This window comes from Acipenser ruthenus, chromosome 28 (genome assembly GCF_902713425.1).
Source record: "Acipenser ruthenus chromosome 28, fAciRut3.2 maternal haplotype, whole genome shotgun sequence".
Lineage (NCBI taxonomy): Eukaryota > Metazoa > Chordata > Actinopteri > Acipenseriformes > Acipenseridae > Acipenser > Acipenser ruthenus.
In genome coordinates this window covers 3,333,833-3,358,691 of record NC_081216.1, presented here as the reverse complement: position 1 = coordinate 3,358,691, position 24,859 = coordinate 3,333,833, and the positions used below count along the sequence as shown (strand labels likewise).

General features: G+C 45.4%; 1 protein-coding gene across 1 annotated transcript in view; it reads left to right on the top strand.

The window, feature by feature from the left end:
- Positions 1-24,859, top strand: part of srcin1a (SRC kinase signaling inhibitor 1a) — a 75,275-nt gene that overhangs the window by 14,258 nt on the left and 36,158 nt on the right. Inside the window, 6 exon segments of the mRNA XM_059003357.1 lie at positions 15,046-15,133; positions 15,135-15,387; positions 18,629-18,655; positions 21,727-21,922; positions 22,114-22,406; positions 23,478-24,373. Coding sequence (XP_058859340.1) covers positions 15,069-15,133; positions 15,135-15,387; positions 18,629-18,655; positions 21,727-21,922; positions 22,114-22,406; positions 23,478-24,373 — 1,730 coding nt within the window. The 5' untranslated portion in view covers positions 15,046-15,068.

Genomic DNA, 24,859 nt, shown 5'->3' with positions numbered 1-24,859 from the left:
TATTATTATTATTATTATTATTTTTATTATTGTTATTATACAATGCTTGCCTATGCTTTACCGTGCTTTCAATGTGCTTTATTACACTATGCTGTGCTTTTACCACAGGAAACTTTTATAAGGGTTAGTGTACCATGGTTTGTTTTTTAATATGCTTTACCATACCACTCTGGTCTTTACAATGCTTGCCTATGCTTTACCATACCTCTCTGTGCTTTACAATGCTTGCCTATGCTTTACCATACCTCTCTGCTTTACAATGCCTTTACCATACCTCTCTATGCTTTACCATGCTTTCACTGTGCTTTATTACACTTTGCTGTGCTTTTACTCTGGGAAACCTTTATAAAGGAATGCAGTAGACAGACAATGCATCAGTTAAGTCCTTTTAAAGGGGGTTTCATTCATATAGAAACTGCTTGTTTTTTAGTGTCACGCTGGACTTGATTGAGGCACGCTGTCTGTCTTCAGCTTTAAATATTCCTTACAGCTTGCACTGGTGCTGGTTGCTAGGCAACCTCCTTAAATAATACAAAAAAGTGCCTGTGGCTCCCAGCCTGCCGCAGTCAGATTCAGAGATAGCAGCGCTGCTGGGAGGAGAGGGGACACAGCCTGCGATGCAGAGGAGTGAGGGGCATGCGCTGTCAGAAACACACTGTCCCAGACCTGAAATAACAAGCCTGTGTCTCTATGTCAGTCTTCTCGTGTGTGTTTCAGTGTGTGTCACAGTGTGTTTGTCTCAGTGTGTGTCTCAGTCTCTGTGTGTCTCGTATCTCAGTGTGTGTGTCTCAGTGTCTCATTGTGTGTATCATGGTGTCTCAGTGTCTCAGTCTCTGTGTCTCAATGCCTCAGTGTGTCTCAGGATCTCTGTGTCTCAGTGTGTCTGTGTCTCAGTGTGTCTCAGGGTGTGTGTTTCTCTGTCTCTCTGTTCTTGTTATCTGTTCTGACTGTGGAGAGATTTTCACTGAGCTGTGAAGCAGTTCTCCGTCCCTTGAGATATAGATTTCATTTGATTTGATATTGATTCAGACACCCCTTCCCCACCTTTACCAGGAAAGTATTGTAAAGCATAAGCAAGCAATGTAAAACTTGTACTGTATCGTGGTACACAGTGTTAGAAATTGCTGCTTTGCAGTATCACAGTTTAGTGCACAATACAGTAGGCTGTTGCCCATTGTTGATTTTAAAATGTATGGCAAACCTTTGGACTAGCCCTTCCCACAGGGCAAGCTTTTATAAGGGAGATAATGGCAGACCCACAGTATATATATATATATCTATATATCTATATATATATATATATATATATATATATATATATATATATATATATATATATATATATATATATATATATAGATAGATATATAGATATATATATATTTAACAGTTGCAGTAAGGCTTGTTCAGATATATGTTGAAAGCCCTTCTTGCTGCTGCTGTTATCTAGCCTGCTGCAGACAGGCAGGCTGTCATTTGGAGCTAATCTATGACTGAGAGATCCCTGATAAGAAGACGCTGTCGTTTGCAGCAGCTCCGCGCGGACAGCGGGATTAGAGCATGTGAGCCGTCACGCTTAGACTGCCTGAGACTCGCTTAACACTGCAGAGTCTGAGGAGTGTGTGTGTCAGTGTCTGTGTGTGTGTGTGTGGCAGTGTCAGTGCCCTTATAAAAGTTTCCCACAGTAAAAGCATAGTAAAGTGTATTAAAACACACTCACAGTGAAAACATGATAAAGCATAGCTAAGCATTGTAAATCACAGAGAGGTATGGTAAAGCATATTAAAAAACAGACCATGGTATACTAACTCTTATAAAGTTTCCCACAGTGAAATCACAGCACCATGTAATAAAGCACAGTGAAAGCATGATAAAGCATAGGCAAGCACTGTAAAGAACAGCGAAGTATAATAAGCATATTAATAAACATGGTAGACTATGGTAAATGCAGAGTATAACCATGGGAAAAGCATGATGGTAAAACTGCAAAAATACAGTGCAAAAACACTGGTAAATATTTATAAGCGTGTCTGTGTCTGTGTGTCTCAGTGTGTGTGTGTATCTCAGTGTGTGTCTCAGTTTCTGTGTGTGTTGGATTTCTGAACTGTGTGTTTTTTTACAGTTCTAGGTCATATTACAGTTCTTAAGATATTGACAGGCTGTTCCACATTTCTTGGTGCTTTAATCCTTGGTAACTGGTAAGAGCTTTTAGATGAGGCAGGGACTTGAAACGTACAAGGCGATTAATATTTGAGTCTTGGGTGTTCCCAGTTTAACAAAAACAAACTTCTGCGTTTGCATCACCAGGATTTATTTACTCCATTTATTTATTTATTTATAATTGGCAGTGCACAGCAGAAAAAAAAAGTACTGTAAAAAAATGTTTTTATATAAGTTCTGTGTTTTGTCGATGTTGTGCTCTGAGTTCTGTTCAGTGAGGCGGAGGGGAGGATTGCTCGCGGTTAGTGAATTACCAGCCTGCCAGCTTTCCTGCCCTGCTGCTGCCCCCCACACTCCCCACTCCCCAAGCCTCTGAAACCCCCGGAGTGTCGAGAGTGAGAGCGAGAGAGAGGGAAGGAGAGAGAGCAGTTACCTATCGTCTTAGTTAGAACGCTGTGCACCTGTCTGCCTGCATGCAACCAGGCCACCTACTCACACTCATTAATTTCATTTATTACATTCTGGTATATACTGAATATCATGGATGGAAATAAGACTCCCATTGCATAGGGTTTGATCCATTCCTGATTTTACTATGGGCTTAATAAGACACATCTGAGCTTGTTACCTATACACTGTGGCTAATCAAGCTTGTAGTAAACACTGGGGTGGGTGAAACTGCTATGCAATAGGAGTCTTATTCCCATCCCTGTTATATACAGTATATTTAGCTATAACATTATAACGTGTCCCTAAGAGGGACACATTATAATGAGGGAACGACATTAGGGAGACATTTCCTGTCCATACATTTTAAGTCAAAGTGAAAGGGGTGTGTGTGTTGTGTGTCTGTTGGCATCAATCACTTTGTGTATGTATCTCTGTGTGTTTGCCTTTTTGTGTCAGAATGTGTGTCTGGGTATGCCTGTTATGTCTATCTCTCTCTCTCTCTCTCTCTCTCTCTCTCTCTCTCTCTCTCTCTCTCTCTCTCTCTCTCTCTCTCTCTCTCTCTGCGTCAGTCACTTTTTGTATATCTCTGTGTGTGTTTGTTTATTCCCCTAATGCATGTTAGTTTAAGTTTATGAGATTCGGGGGCATGCTTCATGAGACGAGCGAGTGTGGTAATTCTTGTGAACACATGGGAGCGAGGCGCAGAGGCATCTGGTGTGCCGTGATACAGCCGCGGAGGAAGGTGGGGGGGGGGTGGGGTCGTGGGCAACATACACAGGCAGGCAGGCAGGCAGCACCCTGGGTTAACTCATACACCAGACTGTGTAGAAGCAGGGAAATGCCACTCACCTGACACCTCGATTTTAAATTGATGCACAGATCCCCTCGGATTTACAAAGGTTTCCCACAGTAACTCTGCAAGACAGTTTTCCCTCTATGGTTTTGTTAGCACTGTGGGTCTGGCTTTATCTCCCGTACAAAAAAGCTTAACACTCTAAATTTGTACAGAAATGTTTTCCCTATGCTTTACCATGCTTTGACTGTGCTTTATTATACTGTGCTGTGCTTTTACTGTGGGATACTTTTTTAAGGATTAGTTTACCATAGTTTGTCTTTTAATATGATCTACCATAACTCTCTGCGCTTTACAATGCTTACCTGTGCTTTACCATGCTTTCACTGTGCTTTACAATGTTTGCCTATGCTTTACCATACCTCTCTGTGCTTTATTACACTGTGCTGTGCTTTTACTGTGGGATACTTTTATAAGGGTTAGTTTACCGTGGTTTGTTTTGTAGTATGCTCTAGCATGCCTCTCTGTGCTTCACAATGCTTGCCTGTGCTTTACCGTGCTTTCACTATGCTTCATCACACCACTGTCAGTGTATTGAGTATGTTCAGGGTGTGTATTGTGTGTTGGAGTTGGCCCGGTGTCAGGGCTGTGTCAGGGGCTGGCACACCCCTCACCACTGACAGCACACTGACAGCAAGGAGAGCCGTGTTAAGGATGCCAAGTGAAGCCAAGCCAAAGGAAACCCACTATAAGCATGGAGACAGAAATGCATTGTATTAACAAGCAGGAACACCTGTTATATAGACAGATAGAGTGATATATATATATATATATATATATATATATATATATATATATATATATATATATATATATATATATATTTATGTTGTACTTTGTGCACCTTTACTATTACTTTAAAGTTGGCTTTTTTTGTATATATATATATATATATATATATATATATATATATATATATATATATATACACATATATTTACTGTATATATATACACAAAAAACAAAGCAAACTTTAAAGTAATAGTAAAGGTGCACAAAGTACAACATAAATACAAAATTATTTAGGATGTTTCAGACAAGAGTCCTTCATCAGTCAGCCCTGGACTGGCGGTAGCTGTCTGTGTACTTACCTGTCTAGATGTCTAAATAAAAAGTGATGCACTGTGAATATTTTATTTCTGAAGTTATTAAACTTTGATGCCGGGGTTTGAGATTGCAGAGGCGTGTGGTTTACTGAAGTGTTTGGACTTGGAGGGTCACGCAGGCTGGTCTAAGACTTCTCTCCTACCTCTCAGCACTCACCTTGTACGTTTCTTGCCACAGCGAAATCTGCACAACAATTAAAATCTTTCCCTTGATTTCTGGTGCGTGATTTCTAATTGTGTAAACATATTTCACAGAGCGAGGCTGAGTTTTCCCTCGTTGAGGGGGAGACACGGGTGCAGGAGAGGGAGGGGAGCAATTAATTGCCCAAAAGGGACTTCGTGATTTACACCGGCAGACAGACCTTCACTGCGAATCTGCTTCTTTGTGACATTCTTGGCAATATGCGTGCAGTTACTGAGAGATGGAGAGAGAGGAGAGAGAGAGGCTGAGAGGAGAGAAGAGAAGGGAAAGGAGAGAGGATAGAAGGGAGAGAGAGAGAGGGGTGAGAGAAAGAAAGAAAGGTGTCAGGTATGTGTGCCCAGTATAATATTGTAACCTGCAGCATCCTCCTTGGAAGCAAAGAGTCAAGTCCTTTCTACATTTGCACTGTTCCTACAGTTATTTTTGAAATTTATGAAAAATTCTGTTCTATGTTTTTGGCTCTTAACCTTGGGCGATGCTTGTGTGCCTCGTCATGTTGATAAAGATCATTTGGAGTTTGAAGCAAGAGAGACTGAGGAAAGGAGGGAGAGCGAGAGAGAAAAAAAAGAAAAGAAAGAGGTAGCAGAAATGACTGCACCGCCAGCTCGCTCCTGCTTCTCTGTGTGTTTGATGTCCTGGCTCTGGCAGTACTTGCATAGCTTGTCATGCCGATAAAGTCTGAAACTTGAGTTTGAATTTGAGAGACAGATTTGAGAGATAGAGAGAGGAAGGAAGGGAGGGAGAGAGAGAGAGAGAGAGAGAGAGAGAGAGAGAGAGAGAGAGAGAGAGAGAGAGAGAGAGAGAGAGAGAGAGAGGTCTTACGTTCTCTCTGTGCAAAACACAGTGAAGATTATTTCCCTGCCGCTCTGAAAAGATATTCTTTCAAACGTACACTGCTTGAAACACATTTTGTGTTTGTTTGTTTGTTTGTGTGCGAGTGAGGGAGAGAAGTGTGCTTGGAGCTGACATCCTTCCATTCCTTTTCCACTTTGAGGTGCTGTCACCATCTCTCCCTTTCTTTTTCTCTCTCTAGTCCTCTCTCACCTTCCCCTCCCTCCACTCTCTCTCTCTCCTGTCGCTCACTCGTTCTCTAAGAGTGAGGCAGGCGAATGCAGGAGCAAAGGACTGACAGAAGGATGGAGAGAGAGTGGGAGTGAAGCAGTGAAGGAGTGAGGACACTGGGGAGGAGAGACGGAGGCAATGCGGGAAGCAGGTGGGAGAGCGAGGAAAGAGGGAGGGAGAGAGGAGATAGAGAGAGGGAAAGAGCGGAGAAGAGGGAGAGAAGAGGGGAGGAGGAATAAAGTATTAAATAAATGAACTTAGTATAAAAAAACCAGACAAACGTTTACAAGTCTTTCTCAATGTCCTTCCCTCCCTCCTCTCTCTCTCCCTTTTCTTTTTCTCCTAAATTTCAAATGTCTTTACTGGAATGTCACGTTATATCCAAGCCTGTCTGAAGTGTGTGGGTTAAAACAGACAGTGTGTAGTATTACTAACGCAGTGCTGAGACTCTGTATACTGCCACTAGCCCCACGGCACACCAATCTGTTACACTAATTAATCAGCGTTTTTTTAACGATGCTAAAACCAAATCGAAAAATGAATCTGTCCAGCGTAACACACAAACACAGCTCTCTCTGTCAAAATCTAAATCTCTGTATCAAGTTAAGAGAAGCCAGATTGATTATGACTAATGGGATTTAGGAGAATCTGGCATCTTTGAAATTTGCGAAGGAGTCTGTTTATCTTTTGTTACAAGAAGAAGCTCTATATTGCTCTGTAAGTGACGGGTTGGGTGTCTCCTGATCAGGTTGAGAGTGGGTTTCATTATCTGGCCCTGTTTGCTGTGTCAGGGGGTCACAGAAAGAGTGCAAGAGAATGAAATACAATCAACTACGGTCTTGCTGTAGGAAACTTTATACATTTAACGGCAAGCGTTTCAAATAGAAGTCTTTGTCAATGTCTCGAAACGCATGTCATTGAGACGGCCTGTAATCAATCTGGTTAGTTTGTTGTGATGTATTACAGGTCCAAGACTGAACTGAATCTCACAAACACCCTGACACACTCAGACACTCACACTCCCTCTCTCTCTCTCTCTCTCACACACACACACACACACACACACACACATTTTATCTAAACACTCATTAGTGGTACATTTAGAAAGTTTAAAAGAAAGAAGGTTTTTAGTTCAATGCTAAACGTTCGACTAGAAGTCTTTCTCGTGCAAATGTTATTCATTACATTTACATTGAAGACACTGAAAAAAGTTTGACGTTTACCAGTACTCTATGTAGCTTTAAAAGGAGAGAGAAGAGAGAGGAGTAAGGCAGAGAGAGAAAGGGAAAGAGAGACTGAGAGAGGGGAAGAGAGGGAGAGGGAGATGGAGGGAGAGTACGTCAATACGTGGTGACCTGTCATAGCCTGAGGGACAAACAGTGAACACGTCACACTACAGAGGAAAAAGAAAGAGGGACAGAGGGAGGGATTCTGTTTAATATAGAAGGAGGGAGGGGGGTACTGTTTAATATAGAGGGAGGGAGGGGGGTACTGTTTAATATAGAGGGAGGGAGGGGGTACTAAGAGAGAGGGAGAGGGAGAAAGGGAAAGAGAGACTGAAGGAAAGATAGGGAGTGAGGGAGAGGGAGATGGAGGGAGAGGAAAAAAGGGAAAGAGACTGGGGGGAAGAGGGGGAGATGGAGGGAGAGGGAAAGAGACAGAGAGGGGACGAGAGGGAGAGAAAGAGGGAGAGGGAGAAAGGGAAAGAGACTGAGGGGAAGAGAGAGCGAGGGAGATGGAGAAAGGGAAAGAGAGACAGACAGGGGAAGAGAGGGAGAGGGACAATGGAAAAATAGGAAGTCATTCATCAAAAGCTCTGTTCTGGGATTACATTTTTTTTTATAATTTATTTTTATCTGGAGGTTCTGAAATGAATCTCATTGTGATGAATAGCTCCTGGTGAACAAGATGGGGCTAGTGTACTTTCTCTGTCTCTCTCCCTCTCACTTTCCCTCTCTCTCTCCCTCCCTCTCGCTCCCTCCATCTCTCTCTCACTCCCTCTCTCTCCCTCCATCTCTCTCTCCTTCCATCTCTCTCTCCTTCCCTCTCTCCCTCCCTCTCTCTCTCCCTCGCTCTCTCTCCCTGTCAGTTTCTATTTTAGTGTTTCTAACACTTATTTCTGAAATAACTACGACCGAATAGCAATGTGAAACCGTATAGGGCTTCTTTAAAGCACAGCAAAGACTTCAAGTCGAAACGTTTGCCTGAATTTACATTGAAGACATTGAAAAAGACTTCCAGTTGAAACGTTAGTCACTGAATGTATTAACTTTCAGTGTTTCTATTGAAGACACTGAGAAAGACTTCTAGTCGAAACGTTTGTCATTTAATTTATTACGTTTGTTTTAATATCTCTAAACTCAGCTAGTTTGTAAACTATTTTTACAACATTAGCACTTGAGGAAAACTGCAATACAACCACAAGCTAATGCTTTACAATGCAAGCCTGTGGTTCTGAAGTAATTACTGACAGTTTGTACAGCAAGCGTGCATGTCGAATTAAAGAGAGCAATAATGCTGGACTCCAACGCAAACATTAATTCATTCATGAATTTTAAGACACCACCAATGGATATCAGTGTTGTGACACAGCATTGCATTGCTGCACTGCACTGCATGTTGCAGCACAGTATTGCTTTGCAGTATCGCAGGTTGTTGCATATTATTAAGCATTGTTGCAGCATTTGGGTCTTTTTTTTTTATTTTGCTGCAGTCAACAGTTTCCAGCCGTGTTCTGCAGCAGTACGGTGTCCCACAGGGGCCAAAAGTGATTTGCCTGGTTTGAGCGCCGCGTGTCGTTTGAATGTCATACACACAGTGCCCCCCCCCCCTCCTGCCTGCCACTCTCCATCCCTCTCCCCCACTCTCTTCCTTCTCCCTCCCTCTTTTCTGTGTGACACGGCCCACCGGTTCTGCTTACTAGCGGTTATGGAAATGAGAAAATGTGAGAGAGACCTTGAATACCGATCAGCCAAGGGATGAGGAGAGAGCAAGAGAGAGGAGAGAAGGGGGGGAGAGAGAGAGGGGGGGGAGAGATCACAATCCATGAAGAACAAGTACTGCCCTGGCCTCGGCCTCAGTCGTGCTACCTGCTACTCTGTACTGTGCATTGTTACACAGTAGTAGACCTTTGTTTTCTGCACAATATAACAGGCTGTTGTTGCACAGCATTGTCAAATCCTGCATTGCTACACTGTACTGCATGTTGTTGCACAGCATGAGACATTGCTTTGCAATGCTGAGCAAAATTACATGGTAATGCTCCCGAGTGGCGCATCCAGTAAAGGTGCTCCGCGTGGAGTGCAGGATGCGTTCTATAGCCTGGACGTCGCCGGTTCGAGTCCAGGCTATTCCACTGCCGAACGTGGATTGGAGCTCCCAGGGGGCGGCGAACAATTGGCCGAGCGCCGCCCGGGGGAGGGAGGGCTAGGTCGGCCAGGGTGTCCTCGGCTCACCAGCGACCCCTGTGGTCTGGCCTGTAAGCTGCCCAGGGCTGCGTTGTCCTCCGAAGCTGTAGCTCTGGGCGGCTGCATGGTGAGTCTGCAGTGTGTAAAAAAGGGGGCAGCTAACGACACACGGTTCGGAGGACAGCGTGTGTTCGTCTTCGCCCCTCCCAAGTCTGCGCAGGGGTGGTAGCGGTGAGCTGAGCCTAAAAATAATTGGACATTACTAAATTGGGGAGAAAACAATAAATATAATTGGTGACTACTGAATAAAATTAAAAAATTAAAAAACCACGGTAAACTTTCATAAGGTAGAAGTTTTTCACTGAGGACATTGAGCAAGACTTCTATCTGAAACGTTGTCATTGAATTTATTTAGTTTGTTTTTGTGTTTCTATTGAAGACACTGAGAAAGACTTCCAGTCAAAATGTTTGTCATTTATTACAAAGTTTCTGTTAGATGTATTAAAATATTCCGGTGCACTGATGGTGAAACTGCAAGCGAGGAGAAAGATTCATTAATCCAAACGGGCTTCTCAAAACAGAAATGAAACCAGAGATCATTAAATCATAGCAGAAGAGTTAAAGATTCAAGAACCAGAAACCAGATCTCATTAACCTGCAATAATTCATCTCAGGATAAAGACGATTATAAAGTTTACATTTTTAATGTTATATGAAACGTATTAATGGATTAACAGTTAATATATAAAACAGCAAACTGTTAATTATGTATAATGTGTGTTTATAGATAGATAGATAGATAGATAGATGGATGGATGGATGGATGGATGAATGGATGGATAGATAGATAGATAGATAGATAGATAGATAGATAGATAGATAGATAGATAGATAGATAGATGCTGGAAACTAGTCAAGCAGTTCTATTCCAAGAGAATAATGTGTAATATAAATTGGTCTATTAATTGCAATAAGACATATTACCCCTCCTGTCTCCCTCCCCCTCCTTGCTTAATAAGTCTCAGCTTCAGGAATATTCAATCATGTGATGTCGTGCAGCTGAAAAATGAAGCACGGTTTTGCACAGAGCGTTGTGCCTTTGAGTTTTCTTTTTTTAGAAGTTCTTAGTGCTCAATTAGTGTAGCGCTGCGCTGCCATTGACAGCTCCCCCCCCCCTCAACCCACCCCTCCCCACCCTCCCGCATGACTGTGCAATACTGTGATCTATCTGCACAGTGTCAGGCAGACTTCCAGACAGCCACTGTTAATTAGGAGGGAGTCTGTCTGCCTGGGTGTGTGTCTGGGTGCTACACTGTGCAAAAACCTGCAGTGCAAAGTCTATCTCAGTGTCTACTCAATGAGAAAGACTTCTTCTCGTAGAATATATTGTCCCTCTCTCTCTCTGTCTCTCTTCCATCCTCTTTCCATCTCTCTCTCTAACATCCTCCCTTTCTCTCTTCCAACCACCCTCTCCCTCCCTCCCTCTCTCTTTCTCTCTGCCTCCTTTCCCTTTTCTCTCCCTCTGTCCCTCTCCCTCTCCCACCATCCCTCTTTTTCTAGTTATTTGTGAGGGAAGAGAGCACCAGGAAGGACATATTGTGAAATACTTGGAAATGTATTGAACTGTAGATGGTGTAAAACGGCATTTCTTATTTCGAAATGGTGGTTTTGGAGGGGGGGATGTAGACATCTACCAGCGGGTTCTATAGATTGATAATGCTGATTTAATGGAGACTGCAGGATAGAAATCAATGAAACAGACCTCCCTCCTCCTTCTGCCCAGTCCCCTGCTCTGCCTGTCTTTAAGACTGGTGGTGTAGAGACTGCTTGAGTGTTGCATGTTTGCTGTCTCTCTGGGTTGTGTGTTTGCTCTGTGTGTCTCTGGATCTTCAAATCCAGGCATATTGATTTTCCAGGAGGAGAAACGCAACAGAAAGCTGTTCGGTGTTCGGCCGCGATCGAAGAAACGCCTGGCTCAAGGACACACTGAGCCCCCCCATGGGGGAGGGGAAGGGGGGGGTGTAGCGGTGGGATAAAAGTATTTTTAACCTCTTGGCTGCTGCTGAAAATGTGTGGTGGTGTGCCAGTGTCCAGTCCATTTGTTGTTTTGACAACATTTTGATGGCAAATATAATTTTGTTTTGTAAAAAAAAAATGTAATTTGAGATCTGCTTTAGAAGCCATAATTACACTTCCTGTGCTGTAGCGAGACTATTACTGATTGCAGCTAGACCATTACCATTTTTTTCTCCCTCTTGTGCTCTCACCCTCCCTCCCTTCTTCTCTCCCTTTAATTCCTCTCCCACCATCTTTCTCCCTCCCTCTCCGCGATGCTCTCTTTCTTTCCTCTTGTCTTCTGTATTTAAGACGCAGGTCTGTGTAATTAGCAGTGTGTATTCTGCACTGGTCTCCAGCCTCTCTCTCATCCTCTCTTTCTCTCCTGTCCCCCCCTCTCCCTTTTCTCTTGCAAAGCTCCCATTAGAGACACAATGTGTTTACATTAACCTGACACACTGAGCAACAGAGAGAGAGAGAGTGTTTGCCTGTGAGTGTGTGTGTATTAGGGAATAGTGTGTGTGTGTGTGTGTATGTGTGACTGTGTGCATGAGAGTGTGTGTGTGTGTGTGTGTCAGTGAGAGTGTGTGTGTCTGTGTGTTTGGCAGGGTGAATTTATGTTTCACCCTCCCACCTCTTCACCATCTCATAATTCCTCTGGCTGGTGTTTCCGTGTGGATTTGGTTGCCAGGGTATTAATTGGTGGCTTTGTCTGAATCCTGTGTGTGTCTCTGTGAATAGAGCACTGTTTATCCAGCAGAGTCGCTGCTCTTGCATTTTCTGTTGAAAAATAAAGGCTTCTAGACTGATTGGCACTGTGCCATTGTCTCTGGTATTGTGTGTGTGTGTGTGTGTGTGTGTGTGTGCGTGTGTGTGCGTACAGGGATGGAAATAAGGCTCCCTTTGCATAGCAGTTTGATCCATTCCTGGTTTTTACTATGAGTTTAATAAGACACACCTGAGCTTGTTACCTATACAATGGGGCTAATCATGCTCATAGTAAAACATGGAATGCGTGAAACTGCTGTGCAATAGGAGTCTTATTTCCATCCCTCTTGTGTGTCTCAGTGTGAGTGTGTCAGAGCGTATGTGACTCAGCTTGTTTTAATGAGGCTTATTTTAATGTGTGTGTGTAGAGGGGGGGCACTTGGATCATAATTAACAGGAGAAGCGCAGTAATGGTGAAGTTAACAGGTGCGATGCAATAATGAAGGAGGGTCAAGGGAGCAGCGAGCTGTAGTTGCACAGAGCTATAGAGCTGCACAGAGCTACACACAGCTACACACAGCTGCATAGAGCTGCACAGCTATAGAGCTGCACAGAGCTACACACAGCTGCACAGAGCTGCAGAGAGCTACACATAGCTACACACAGATGTACAGAGCTGCACATAACTACAGAGAGCTGCACAGAGATATAGAGAGCTGCAAAGAGATACAGAGAGCTGCACATAGCTACAGAGAGCTGCACATAGCTGCAGAGAGCTACACATAGCTGCACATAGCTACAAAGAGCTGCACATAGCTACAGAGAGCTACACAGAGCTGCACAGAGATACATAGAGCTACACAAAGCTGCACATAGCTACAGAGAGCTACACAGAGCTGCACATAGCTACAGAGAGCTACACAGCTGCACAGAGATACAGAGAGCTACACAGAGCTGCACAGAGCTACATAGAGATACAGAGAGCTGAACAGAGCTACACAGCTGCACTGAGCTGTACAATGCTAGATACTGCATAGAGCTGCACAGAGCTTCACAGAGCTGTGAGATTGTGAGCATGAGATAGTGAGATTGTGAGTGAGATAGTGAGTGTGAGATAATGAGTATGTCAATATAAACATACAACACTACCTCTGCATTTCACCATTCCATAATTCACTCAGTTGGTTAATTCACAATTGCCGTGTTGACAATAAATTGTAGGTAGACTTTACTGTATAAAGGGCCATTCTCTAATTCTCTGTTTTAATCTTACTTTTCAATGTGTGAGTCAGAGAGCGAAATATCAGGGTATTCAACGCTCCAGATAGGGTTTTGGGTCTGGGGGTATCTTACCCTCTAATTTTAACACTGAGAGAGTAAAATGTATTTTCAGGGGGGGGGGGGGGGGGGGCGGAAATGCAACATTACTTTGGTAATGGGGTAAGCATTAAAAAAGAGCCTTCCATTTTAACTGCAATGTTACTTCGAACTCCTGTACAGCCACGTGTGTGTTCTACGAGGTATCACACTGACTGCAAATTAATTACGATACATATATTTTAACATTAAATTCTTAAACTCAGTGAACATGTTAAAACTTCAATATAATGCCATGCAGATAAATACAATAAGGAAATGCATTAATAAGTTATAAAACAGTTTGTTTAATATTATAGGCACCTTTTATTAGCGCTTGCCACTGACGATGGATCCAGTTGGATTTGCTGCTGGACTGGGGTGTTCACGCTTCAGCATGGGTAGCTTCGAATTATTCTTATTCTTACTGTGATTGGCTGCAAAGACAGCAGGGCTAGCCAGAGCTTGGATACTGTTTGTTGGGTTGTTTTTTCTCGTGTACTGTTTCCTAGTAACTAAAGACATTGCATTCTGGGAGATGTAGTTGTTAGTGGAGGTTTTAGGGGAGGCAGACCAGCTGTGCAGCAAAGTTGCTATGCGTATTTTGGATTTTATAATGTGTAAAAACGGCAGGTATGCAGCTTATCTGAGGGTATCAGTGTATCAAGCAGCCGACTTGTATACAGTGATCAGGTGTCAGTAGATGCTCTATCAAAGAGAATTGCTTGATCTTTGTGAAGGTGTTTAGACTGGACCCCTGCTGGGATGACAGCAGCTCCCTTACAACGAGGGGTCCGCAGCCTCTGAGTATTTTAGGGGGTCTGCGGTACTTAATTAAGCATGTGGCAATTCAATGATGCTTGGCTTCATGATGCTGTGTTTGATCAGGACACAGAGTTATTTCAGTAGGAGGCTCTGTGTGTGTAATATTGTTCATTTTCATCTGACCATGTGGAAATTCTATTGCAGTTATTTATTTTTTGTATTATTCTTTATTGCATATTAATGTATTTAATAGTATATTGCTATATTATATAACATGACTAGGAAGACATAATGCAATCTGATATTATTATTATTATTATTATTATTATTATTATTATTATTATTATTACATTGAGAACTCAGGAGGGCCTAATTAAAGGTATCACAATCTAGGGTGCAGTACCCCATCTCTCTACTAGAGGGCGCTGTGAGTTAGCTGTAGCACCTGAACTTCTCACTCACTGGTCTGCTTGCATGAACTCTTCCCCTCTGCTGTCTAGATAAGTTTGATTGCTGTCTGTCTGACTTTGTCTGTCTGTCTGTCTGTCTGTCTGTCACACTGTAGCTGGTGCCTCAGGCACACGTATTGATGCTGTTTACATCACATCCTGTTTGGCCCCCCCTCACACCCCCGCTCCCTAATTCTAGTCCTGTTAAGGCTGCATGACAAAGAAATGCAAGTTTATTTTGAGGCCCATTTCTATGGTATTTTGCGTATACTATATATATGTATCTATTACTGAATTATTTCAAACAGACACCCATATATAACACTGTAGTCGGAGAGCCATAGCTAGGAGACAGTGCTATTTGTGTTCCGCCTTATAATGAGACTACTGTCTGATACTCTATATTCATTGTGTTTCTCCTCCCTGCGTGTGCGTGTCTAACGCATGTCCCTGGCGCGTGTGTCCCGCGCAGACCCTGAGCGTCACGGCGCACACATGATCTCGACGGATGACGCCGAGTATCCGCGGGAGTTCCGGACGCTGGGGAATGGGGGGGGCGGCGCGGCGCTTCTCCAACGTGGGGCTGGTGCACACGTCCGAGCGACGGCACACGGTCATCGCGGCCCAGAGCCTGGAGGCGCTCAGCGGCCTGCCCAAGAGAGACGCATTCCTCGATCACCTGAAGAACAAGTACCCCCCTCACCACTCCCCCCACCACTCCTTGCCCTCCCTCCCGCACCAGGGCTCGCCGCAGCACACACAGCACTCGCCAGCAGGGGGCATGAGGGGCCAGCAGGACAGGGTGCGAGAGCAGGTAACTGACTGAGGGGGCTGAGGGGGAGGAGGGTGAAGGGTGAGGGTGCACACTGGGGGAGGGGGGCCCTAAGAAATGTTTACCGCAGTACCTGTTTGCACAGTATTTTTGTGGTTCACCCCACCCATGATTTTCCAATGGTTATACCATTTACCATAGCTCACCCTGGTTTGCCATGTTTATTAAAATGATTTACAATGCTTGCCTATTCTTTTTCTGTATTACACTTTGCTGTGCTTTTATTGTGGGGAGGCTTTTATAATGGGGGGAAGAGGGTAGAGCAGGTGACTACAACATTGAGAGAGGGGTAAGGGGTAGGTAACACCACCCTCAACCTCTCCACCCCATCTCTCTCTCCCTCTTTCTCATTCTGTCAGTGTATACAGTCCAGTCTGCCATAGCCACACAAAAGCACATCCCTTTCTCCCCCTCTCCCTTCCTCTCTCCCTCTTTCTCTCCCCCTCTCTCTCTCCTTTCCTCCCTCTCTCTCCCTTCCTCCCTCTCTATCTCTGTCTCTCTCCCCGCATGAACAGTGCAGTCCTTCACTCTGCCACACAAAAGCGCTACAGATTCAGAGAGAGAGAGAGAGAGAGAGAGACAGGTGGAGTCCTGGGTTGTCAAGGCAACCTAGTGCCTTATAAGGAAATCAATGCTATCAGCTTGCAAAGGTCAGGATTGATAGAGAGAGAGAGAGAGAGAGAGAGAGAGAGAGAGCGAGCAGAGGCATGTAATGAAGGTACAGAGAGAGAGCAAGAGTAAGGGACAACAATACCTTGAGGAATGCAATGCTGCTTTTAACAGCCTCCGTTTGACACCGCTGGGCAAGGAGGAGTGGGCAGGAGTTAGATAGTGTCAACGGAATCAATGACATTAATGAAATCCCAATGAAACTAAAAAAAAAAAAATTATCACAAGAAAAATCATGAGATTGATAATTACCTGATACTTGGAGCTGAGAGAGAGAGAGAGAGAGAGAGAGAGAGAGAGAGAGAGAGAGAGAGAGAGAGAGAGGCAGAGAGAGGGAGGCAGAGCAATGCGATTGAAGAATCGTCAGGGTCCCTAGAATTGCAGGCAGCTCGGATCCTGCCGTAGCTGCTGCTGCTGCTGCTGATATTGTTATTTACACTGAGGAAAACAAAAAGGAGTATTTAAGGTGGACCTTTCCAGACACTGAAGCCACAAAGCCCAGCAGGTGAGCCAGATCTGGGATACCTTAAAAAGAGTGACGCAGCCTTGAATGTGTGGTGTTGGTGTTTGAGGAGAGGGGGAGGGCAGGTGAAGGAAGGAGGTAGGGGGAGGGGAAGGGCAGGTGTAGGGGGAAGGGGGGGCAGGTGTAGGGAGGAGAGGGAGGGCAGGTGTAGGGTTAGGGGGCAGGGGGAGCGGGAGGGCAGGTTAAGGGGGTAGGGGAGGGGGAGGGGGAGGACAGGTGAAGGGGGAAAGGGAGGGGGCTAGGGGTAGGGAGAGGGATTCTGGAGTAGCTACAGGTACTGATAGCCTGGACTGCCCTGTGTGTGCTGGACTCAGCTGAGGTGTGCTGCAGTGCAATTCAATACAACATGGCTATGTTGTTACTATTATTACTACTACTACTACTACTACTACTACTACTACTACTAATACTAATAATAGTAATAATAATAATAATAATAATAATAATAATAATAATAATAATAATAATAATAATAATAATTATTATTATAATAATAATAATACAGCTCTTGTTATTATTATTGAGTGATTGGTTTTATCATTATTATTATTTTAGTTATTGTTTTTGTTTCTATAATTATTATTATTGATTCACCTGTAGGACTGCAGGCGGACTTGTCTCTGTAGAATCTGCACGAGGGGGGGCGGGGGCTCACAGCAGCTCCACTCCACTGCGCCTAATTGATTACCTAATCGAGAGTCAGTCAGTCAGTCACTAAGTCAGTCAGTCAGTCAGTCAGTCAGTCAGTTAGTCAGTCACTCAGTCACTCTGTCAGTCAGTCAGTCAGATAGTCAGTCAGTCAGTCAGTCATTCAGTCAGTCAGTCACTCAGTCACTCAGTCAGTCAGTCAGTCAGTCAGTATCTAGTAATATTCTTGATGCGTCACTCAGTCCTCCCCATCTGTAATATCTGATTTGTTTTGCTCGTTTCTGAGTTTTCTCTCTGTGCTTTACAAAGCTTACCCGTGCTTTACCATGCTTTCTCTGTGCTTTATTACACTGTGCTGTGCTTTTACTGTGGGAAACTTGTATAGGGGAAGAGCTGTGTGTGTTTTGCAGTGGAGGTGTGATTCATTGATTCAGAGAGAGGTGCTTTGAGTCAACTATGTAGCCCTGTGCTTGCTCAAAGGTCACTGAAGAGTGCTCAGTAACAGAAATATGCACTAGCAACAGTAACTAGCGAACTCCTGTTTGAAACGCCTGCACACTGGAGCAATGGCAAACTAAACCAGGACTGCAGAATGAAAACTGCAGGTAATGTGATTTATTGTCAAAGTGTTTTTTTACTGCTTCATGATGTGTGTGTGTGGAAAATTTCTGTATACAACTTTCTATGATAAAAGCACAGCAAAGTGTAATAAAGCACAGAGAGGTATGGTAAAGCATAGGCAAGCATTGTAAAGCACAGAGAGGTATGATGAAGTGTAATAACAAACATGGCAAACCAGGGTAAACTATGATAAATGCATGGTATAATCATGGGAAAAACATGGGGGGAAACTGCAAAAATGCTGTGCTAAAATACTATGGTAAACTTTCAGAAAGGTCAGATTATAATTGAGAAGAAACTGTGGCTTGTGATTTACAGCCACTGACGACCCTGAGGGTAACTTATTGAGTGATTTCAGTGAGAGGAGGAGGAGGAGGTTACATGCTCTATAACTGCTCGTGCAGTCCAGCCTGGCCTGTCAGCACAGTGATTAAGGCTTTCGGTCAGGGAGTGCATTCTCATAGCGTAACGAATCTCCTGGCAGCTGAGGAGTTAATAACACCGACATCAGTGTAAGACATGTACTGACCTCTCCACTCCTGAGCCCGCTCTTCAGCTGAATGGTAAAACGTTCCTCTTTGAACCGCATAGTTTGCGGTTTGTGCCCTCGTCTCTCCATTCGATTCAACGGGCTGGGATGCCAATTCATTACACTGTGAATTCACTGGTCTTTTGAGTTGAGTTTTCTTTCCTATGCTTCTGAAATGTAGCATTCTCTCTCTCTCTCTCTCTCTCTCTCTCTCGCTCTCTCTCTTTTTACAGCAGCAGCCCAACTACTGGAGTTTTAAGGTGAGTACTGCACGTTGCTTTGTGTGTGCATGTTCTGGGAGCCAACGCAAAGTCATCACAAATGCTATACACGTGTGTGTGTGTGTGTGTATGTGTGTGTGTGTGTGTGTGTGTGTGAGTGAGAGAGAGCGAGATGGGGTGGAGACTGAAACAGAGGACGGAAGGAAGAAAGAAAGAAATAAAGAACGAGAGCCTTTTGTTTGTTGTTCACTTGCGCACAGCCAGTACAAATCAATAGTCAACAACGCAGCGCCTGGATTAGAGAGTTTGTTTACTGCAGGAGGGCAGGATATTGGATTAGCTGACAATAAACACACACACACACAATCCCGACTGACGGGTTTGTGAGCTGTACTGGTACCTCCCTTATACAAGTTTCCAGCAGAGAGGGAGGGAGGGGGGAGTCCAGCTGTATAAAGTGCTTGTCTCCTCTAATATCTCAATCTGTCCTCTCCTTCACCGTCTCTCCGCCATGCTGATAATCTCATCACACTGTTTGAGCTGCAGCTCATTTAATTACCGTTATACTTTAATTAGACCATGCATATGCACCTAGGGAGGGTACACGTCTGCTCCCTGCTCCCCCTCACTCTCCCCTCTTTCTTGTCTCTCTCTCACACACACACACACACAGTCTCACACATTCTCTCTCACACTGAGTCTCACTCTCACACGCAGTCTCACACTTTCACAACTTTCTCGCAGTCTCATACACACACTGTCACTCACACAGTCTCACACACACGATCAGTGACTCACACACGTATTTATACATACAGTATATATATATATATATATATATATATATATATATATATATATATATATATATATATAAAGAAATAACATTTCACTGTTCACATAAAAAGTTGAATCATTAATCATTATAAACATTACATAAAAAAACCTGATGGAAAGGGATGTGGGCATCAGCCCATTCTCTCTCTAGGTGGAGTTCTGCATAGTTTGAAAATCTCCCAGTGAAGCTCCCAGTAATTCCTGTAACTAATGGGGCAGATGTTCTGTTGCTCTGTTTGGTGTTTTTGTGTTTTTTTGGTTTTGTTGAATCGTGTGGAAAATACCGTTGATGTGCCGAGTTAGTCACGGGGAGTGAGTGTGCTGCTGGCATTCAGGTCAACCTTTAGAAACACTTCCCCTAGTAAAAACAAAGTGTAACAAAGCACAGTGAAAGCACATTGAAGCACAGGCAAGCATTGTGAAGCACAGAAAGGTATGGTAACACATATTAAGAAACAGGGTTAACGCACATAGTAAAAGCACAGCAAAGTATAATAAAGCACAGAGAGGTACGATAGAGTATAGAACAGGGGTGTCCAATCCTGGTCCTGGTGGGTCGGTGTCCCTTCTGGTTTTTGTTCCAAATGTGTCCTAAATTACTTAATTGGACCAATTATTACCAATTATTGTTCTAATTAAGTAATTTAGGGCACAGTTGGAACAAAAACCAGGAGGGACACCGGCCCTCCATGACCAGGATTGGACACCCCTGGTATAGAAAAATACATGGTAAACTGCAAAATCACTGCAGATTTACTGCAAGAGGGATTTTCTTTGCCTTTCAATTTCCACGTCTCACCTGAAGAAGACACTTTTATGCTGTCAAAAGCTAGTCTATATGTTTTTATACGTTTTGTAGCTGATCCTATTAAAATGGGACCACCAAAAATTCTGGACAAGATTCTGGAAAAGTGTTTCTGTGTGATTATCACTGTCACTGGAACGGCATGTCAGGATTGCAGTGGGGTAATGGCTGTGAAATCTGTGGGAATGTGAAATCAGGAGGGGGAGTTCCCAAATACATGTAGGGTGCCCAGCTGTTCCCCTGCTCATAGGCAACACCCCTCCACAGAGCAGAGCAGATCAGATCAGAGTAGAAGAGGCACAGACTGAGACACACAGACTGAAACACACATAGATCACAGATAGCAGGACAAGCACAGACAGACAGACTGAGAGAGAGAGAGTCTAAGACGCATGGACATCCAGGCAGACAGACTGACAGAGGTAGACAGAGAGAAGACAGACAGACAGACAAGCTCATAGGTAGACAGAGAGTGACTAACACACACAGAGATAGACAAACTCGCAGGCAGACCGACGGGGAGAGAGGGAGGCAGACAGACAGACTAGCAGGCAGACAGAGAGTGAGAAACACAGAGACAGACAGACAGACAGACAGACAGCACTGGGCTGAGCAGCACAACTTCAGTTTGGACTGAGCAATGACACAAGTCCAGGTGGGTGCCTGTTTAAACTATTCTAAAGTGTAAAAAAGTACAGCAAAGCAGAGAGAGGTATGGTAAAGGACAGGGGAGTATTGTAAAGCACAGAGAGGTCTGGTAAAGCATAGGGAAGCATTGTAAAGCACAAAGAGGTATGGTAAAGCATAGGGAAGCATTGTAAAACACAGAGAGGTCTGGTAAAGCATAGGGAAGTATTGTAAAACACAGAGAGGTATGGTAAAGCATAGGGAAGCACTGTGAAGCACAGAGAGGTCTGGTAAAGCATAGGGAAGCATAGGGAAGCATTGTAAAGCACGGAGAGGTATTGTAAAGCATAGGGAAGCATTGTAAAGCACAGAGAGGTCTGGTAAAGCATAGGGAAGTATTGTAAAACACCTAGCATCTCCTTCTCTTTGTCTATCATCTCTGGACTGATACGGCTACCATTTAATCTATCAATGTTTTTTAATGAAATATACAAACCTAGACTTGCTATGTGTAAATATTTATATAAACCATATAATAATGCAGGATTAGGGGGACATTTTGTGTCATAAAATGCATTGAAGTCTTAGTTTCAGTATCAAATATATATATTTTTAATATAAATATATAAGATTTTGTGTACAATTTTAAAAAAACCATCACTGTTTGTGGGATATCACTGGTTCCCTGTGTATGTCGCTTTGTGTGTGATATCACTGGTGCCCTGTGTGTGTGTAATGTCACTGGTGCCCTGTGTGTGTGATGTCACTGGTTCCCTGTGTTAGTGATGTTTCTGTATGTGTGTGATGTCACTGATGGTGATCCTACTGGTTTCTTCAGCAGGCCCGCAGCCCCAGGCACTCCCAGAGCACACAGTCTGGGCTGGCGGACCAGGCCAGTAAGCTCTCCTTCGCCTCAGCTGAATCCCTGGAGACCATGTCTGAGGCCGACATTCCCATCGGATTCAACCGAATGAACCGGCTCCGACAGAGCCTGCCGCTCTCCCGATCCACTAGCCAGACCAAGCTGAGGAGCCCGGGTAAGAGAGGGGAGGGGAGGGGAGGGAAGGGGGAGAGGGGGGTGGAAGGGGGGGGTAAGGAGAGCTATGTTGTGTGTCTCTATTAATCAGGGACAGTTGAGAAGCAGAGAACTGTGTCCCTCATAATCAGGGAGAGTTGAGCAACACTTACTTGTGTAATGTGTTTCATTCTCCCAACCCCCTCCCCCCAGGTGTGCTGTTCCTGCAGTTCGGGGATGAGACGAGGCGTGTGCACATCACCCACGAGCTGAGCAGTGCGGACACGCTCCACGCCCTCATCGTCCACATGTTCCCGCAGAAGCTGACCACGGGCATGTTGAAGAGCGCCAACACGGCCATACTGATCAAGGACGAGGCGCGCAACGTCTTCTACGAGCTGGAGGATGTGCGCGACATCCAGGACCGCAGTGTCATCAAGATCTTCCGCAAGGAGCCGCTGTACGCCTCGTACCCGGGCTCGCACCTCGCCAACGGGGACCTGCGGGTGAGGGGCAGGGGGGCGGCTTTCCCTTTCTGGTTTTTGGGGTTTGCTCAAAACCTCCTGCCAATGCTTCTCCTCCTTCAGTCCACGTTAACAAATAGATATGTCTTATTTATTCTGTTCTTTGATCTCTGTGTGCTGCTGATTAAGCTCAGTACTGTTTGTGTGTGTGTGCATGCGTGTGTGTGCGTGTGTGGTTGTGCGTGCTTGTGTGCGCGTGCGTGTGTGCGTGTGTGGTTGTGCGTGTTCGTGTGTGGTTGTGTATGTGTGTGTGTGTGCATGCGTGTGTGTGTGCGTGCATGTGTGCGTGTGTGGTTGTGTGTGCGTGCGTGTGTTTGCATGTGTGTGTGTGTGTGCATGCGTGTGTGTGCGTGCGTGTGTGTGTGTGCGTGCGTGTGTGCATGGTTGGTTGTGTGTGGATGTGTGTGTGTGCATGTGTGTGTGTGTGTGCGTGCGTGTGTGTGCATGTGCGTTTCTTATATGTGTCTAATTATGCATGCCAGGGGCGTACAGTGTGTGATGCATGTTTCACTGCAGTAGCTTTAGACTAGAAAGCAAAAGGGATGAGTGAGGGAGGGGGGGAAGGGAGTGTGGATGGAGCTGGACCCAGCAGTGCTGTAATAAACACTGATTAGCTGATTAGAAATTGTAAACTGCACAGGGCCGGCAGAATACTAACAAGGAGAGAGAGGGAGAGAGGAGGGGGACAGAGGGAGGGGGGGGGGGGGGGCATATCCAATTGTTTATTTCCGAGATACTTTAATGGGGTGCTTTTTCTCTTTTTGGTAAAAAAAAGAAATTAGCAAAATGACATTGTGAATTTAACCTTCAAATTCATATTGCTTATTTGTTTCTTCATTCATTTTTTAATACAGTCAATGAGGTGTAATTTAATAGCTACTGACTTTTTTGCTTCCTTCCTCCTCCACGCTCCTCCTCTCCTTCTCTTTCCCCTCTCTCCCCCCTCTTTCTGCCCCCCTTGTCCTTCCCCCCTTTGCTCTTTTCCCTTCCTTCTCTCCCCCTCTCCTCCCTCCCTTCCCTTCTCTTCTCCCTCCCTCCTATCCCTCCTTCCAGAGAGAGATGGTGTACACCTCCCGTGACTCCTCCCCAACCCGACGCCTCAACAGCCTCTCCCCCTCCCCTCACCTCTCCCCCTCCCCTCACCTTTCCTCCTCCCCTCCCACCTCCTCCTCCCCGTCCCGCTCCCGTCTCTCCTACACCGGTGGCGGCAGCGGCAGCAGCAGGCCACCCTCCTATGCCGGACCCTCCCACTCCGGGCACCCGCATCACCACCACCCCTCCTCCTCAGGCCAGGGCCCCCCCCCCGCAGGCATCTCCCCCTCCCCCAGCGCCATCCTGGAGCGCCGGGACGTGAAGCCGGACGAGGAGCTGTCGGGTCGGGGGGTGCTGCTGAAGAGTGAGGGTCTGTACGCAGACCCCTACGGGCAGGTGCATGAGGGCCGGCTCAGCATCGCCTCCACGCAGTCCCTGGCTGCCATGGGAGACCCCTTCACCTACCCTGTCTCCAGCGGGCTGTACAGGAGGGGCTCGGTGCGCTCCCTCAGCACCTACTCCGCCGCTGCCCTGCAGGGAGAGCTGGAGGACACCCTGTACAAGCCGGGGGGGCCCCTGTACCCCGATACCTATGCCCCCACTTCCTCCATCGGGATGGGGTTCCGTGTGCCCCACTCCTCCTCCTCGCCCCAGAAGATACCGGACGGGGTGCAGCTGAGGGACAGGGGGGACCCCTCCTCCTCCCCTTACTCTGGGTCCCCCAGCCGTGCCTCCCCGGTCCGCCAGTCTTTCAGGAAGGACTCAGCCTCGTCGTCCGTGTTCGCGGAGAGCCCCAAGTCCCGCAGCGGCAGCGCCTCGGATCCCCCTGCTCTGTCAGGGGGAGGGGGCGCGGAGGTGGGGAGGCTCAGCTCTTCGGGGTACGGGTCCCCCCTGCCTGCCAACGGGACTGAGACAAGGTGAGGAGCCCCGTGAGGAGCCCCGTGTCTTTGTGCGTTTCTCAGTGTGTGTCTCAGTGTGCGTCTGTGTGTGTGTGTTAGTGTGTGTGTGTCAGTGTGTGTGTCAGTGTGTGTGCGTGTGTCTCTCAGTGTGTCTCAGTGTGTGTGTGTCAGTGTGCGTCTGTGTGTGTGTGTGTGTTAGTATGTGTGTGTCAGTGTGTGTGTCTCTCAGTGTGTGTCAGTGTGTGTGTGTGTGTGTCTCTCAGTGTGTCTCAGTGTGTGTGTGTCAGTGTGTATCAGTGGGTGTGTCTTAGTGTGTATGTGTCTCAATGTGTGTGTCTCTCAGTGTGTGTGTCTCAGTGTGTGTGTCTCAGTGTGTGTGTCTCAGTGTGTGTATCAGTGTGTGTGTCTCAGTGTGTGTCAGTGTGTATCAGTGTATGTGTGTGTGTGTGTATCAGTGTGTGTGTCTCTCAGTGTGTGTCAGTGTGTGTGTGTCAGTGTGTATCA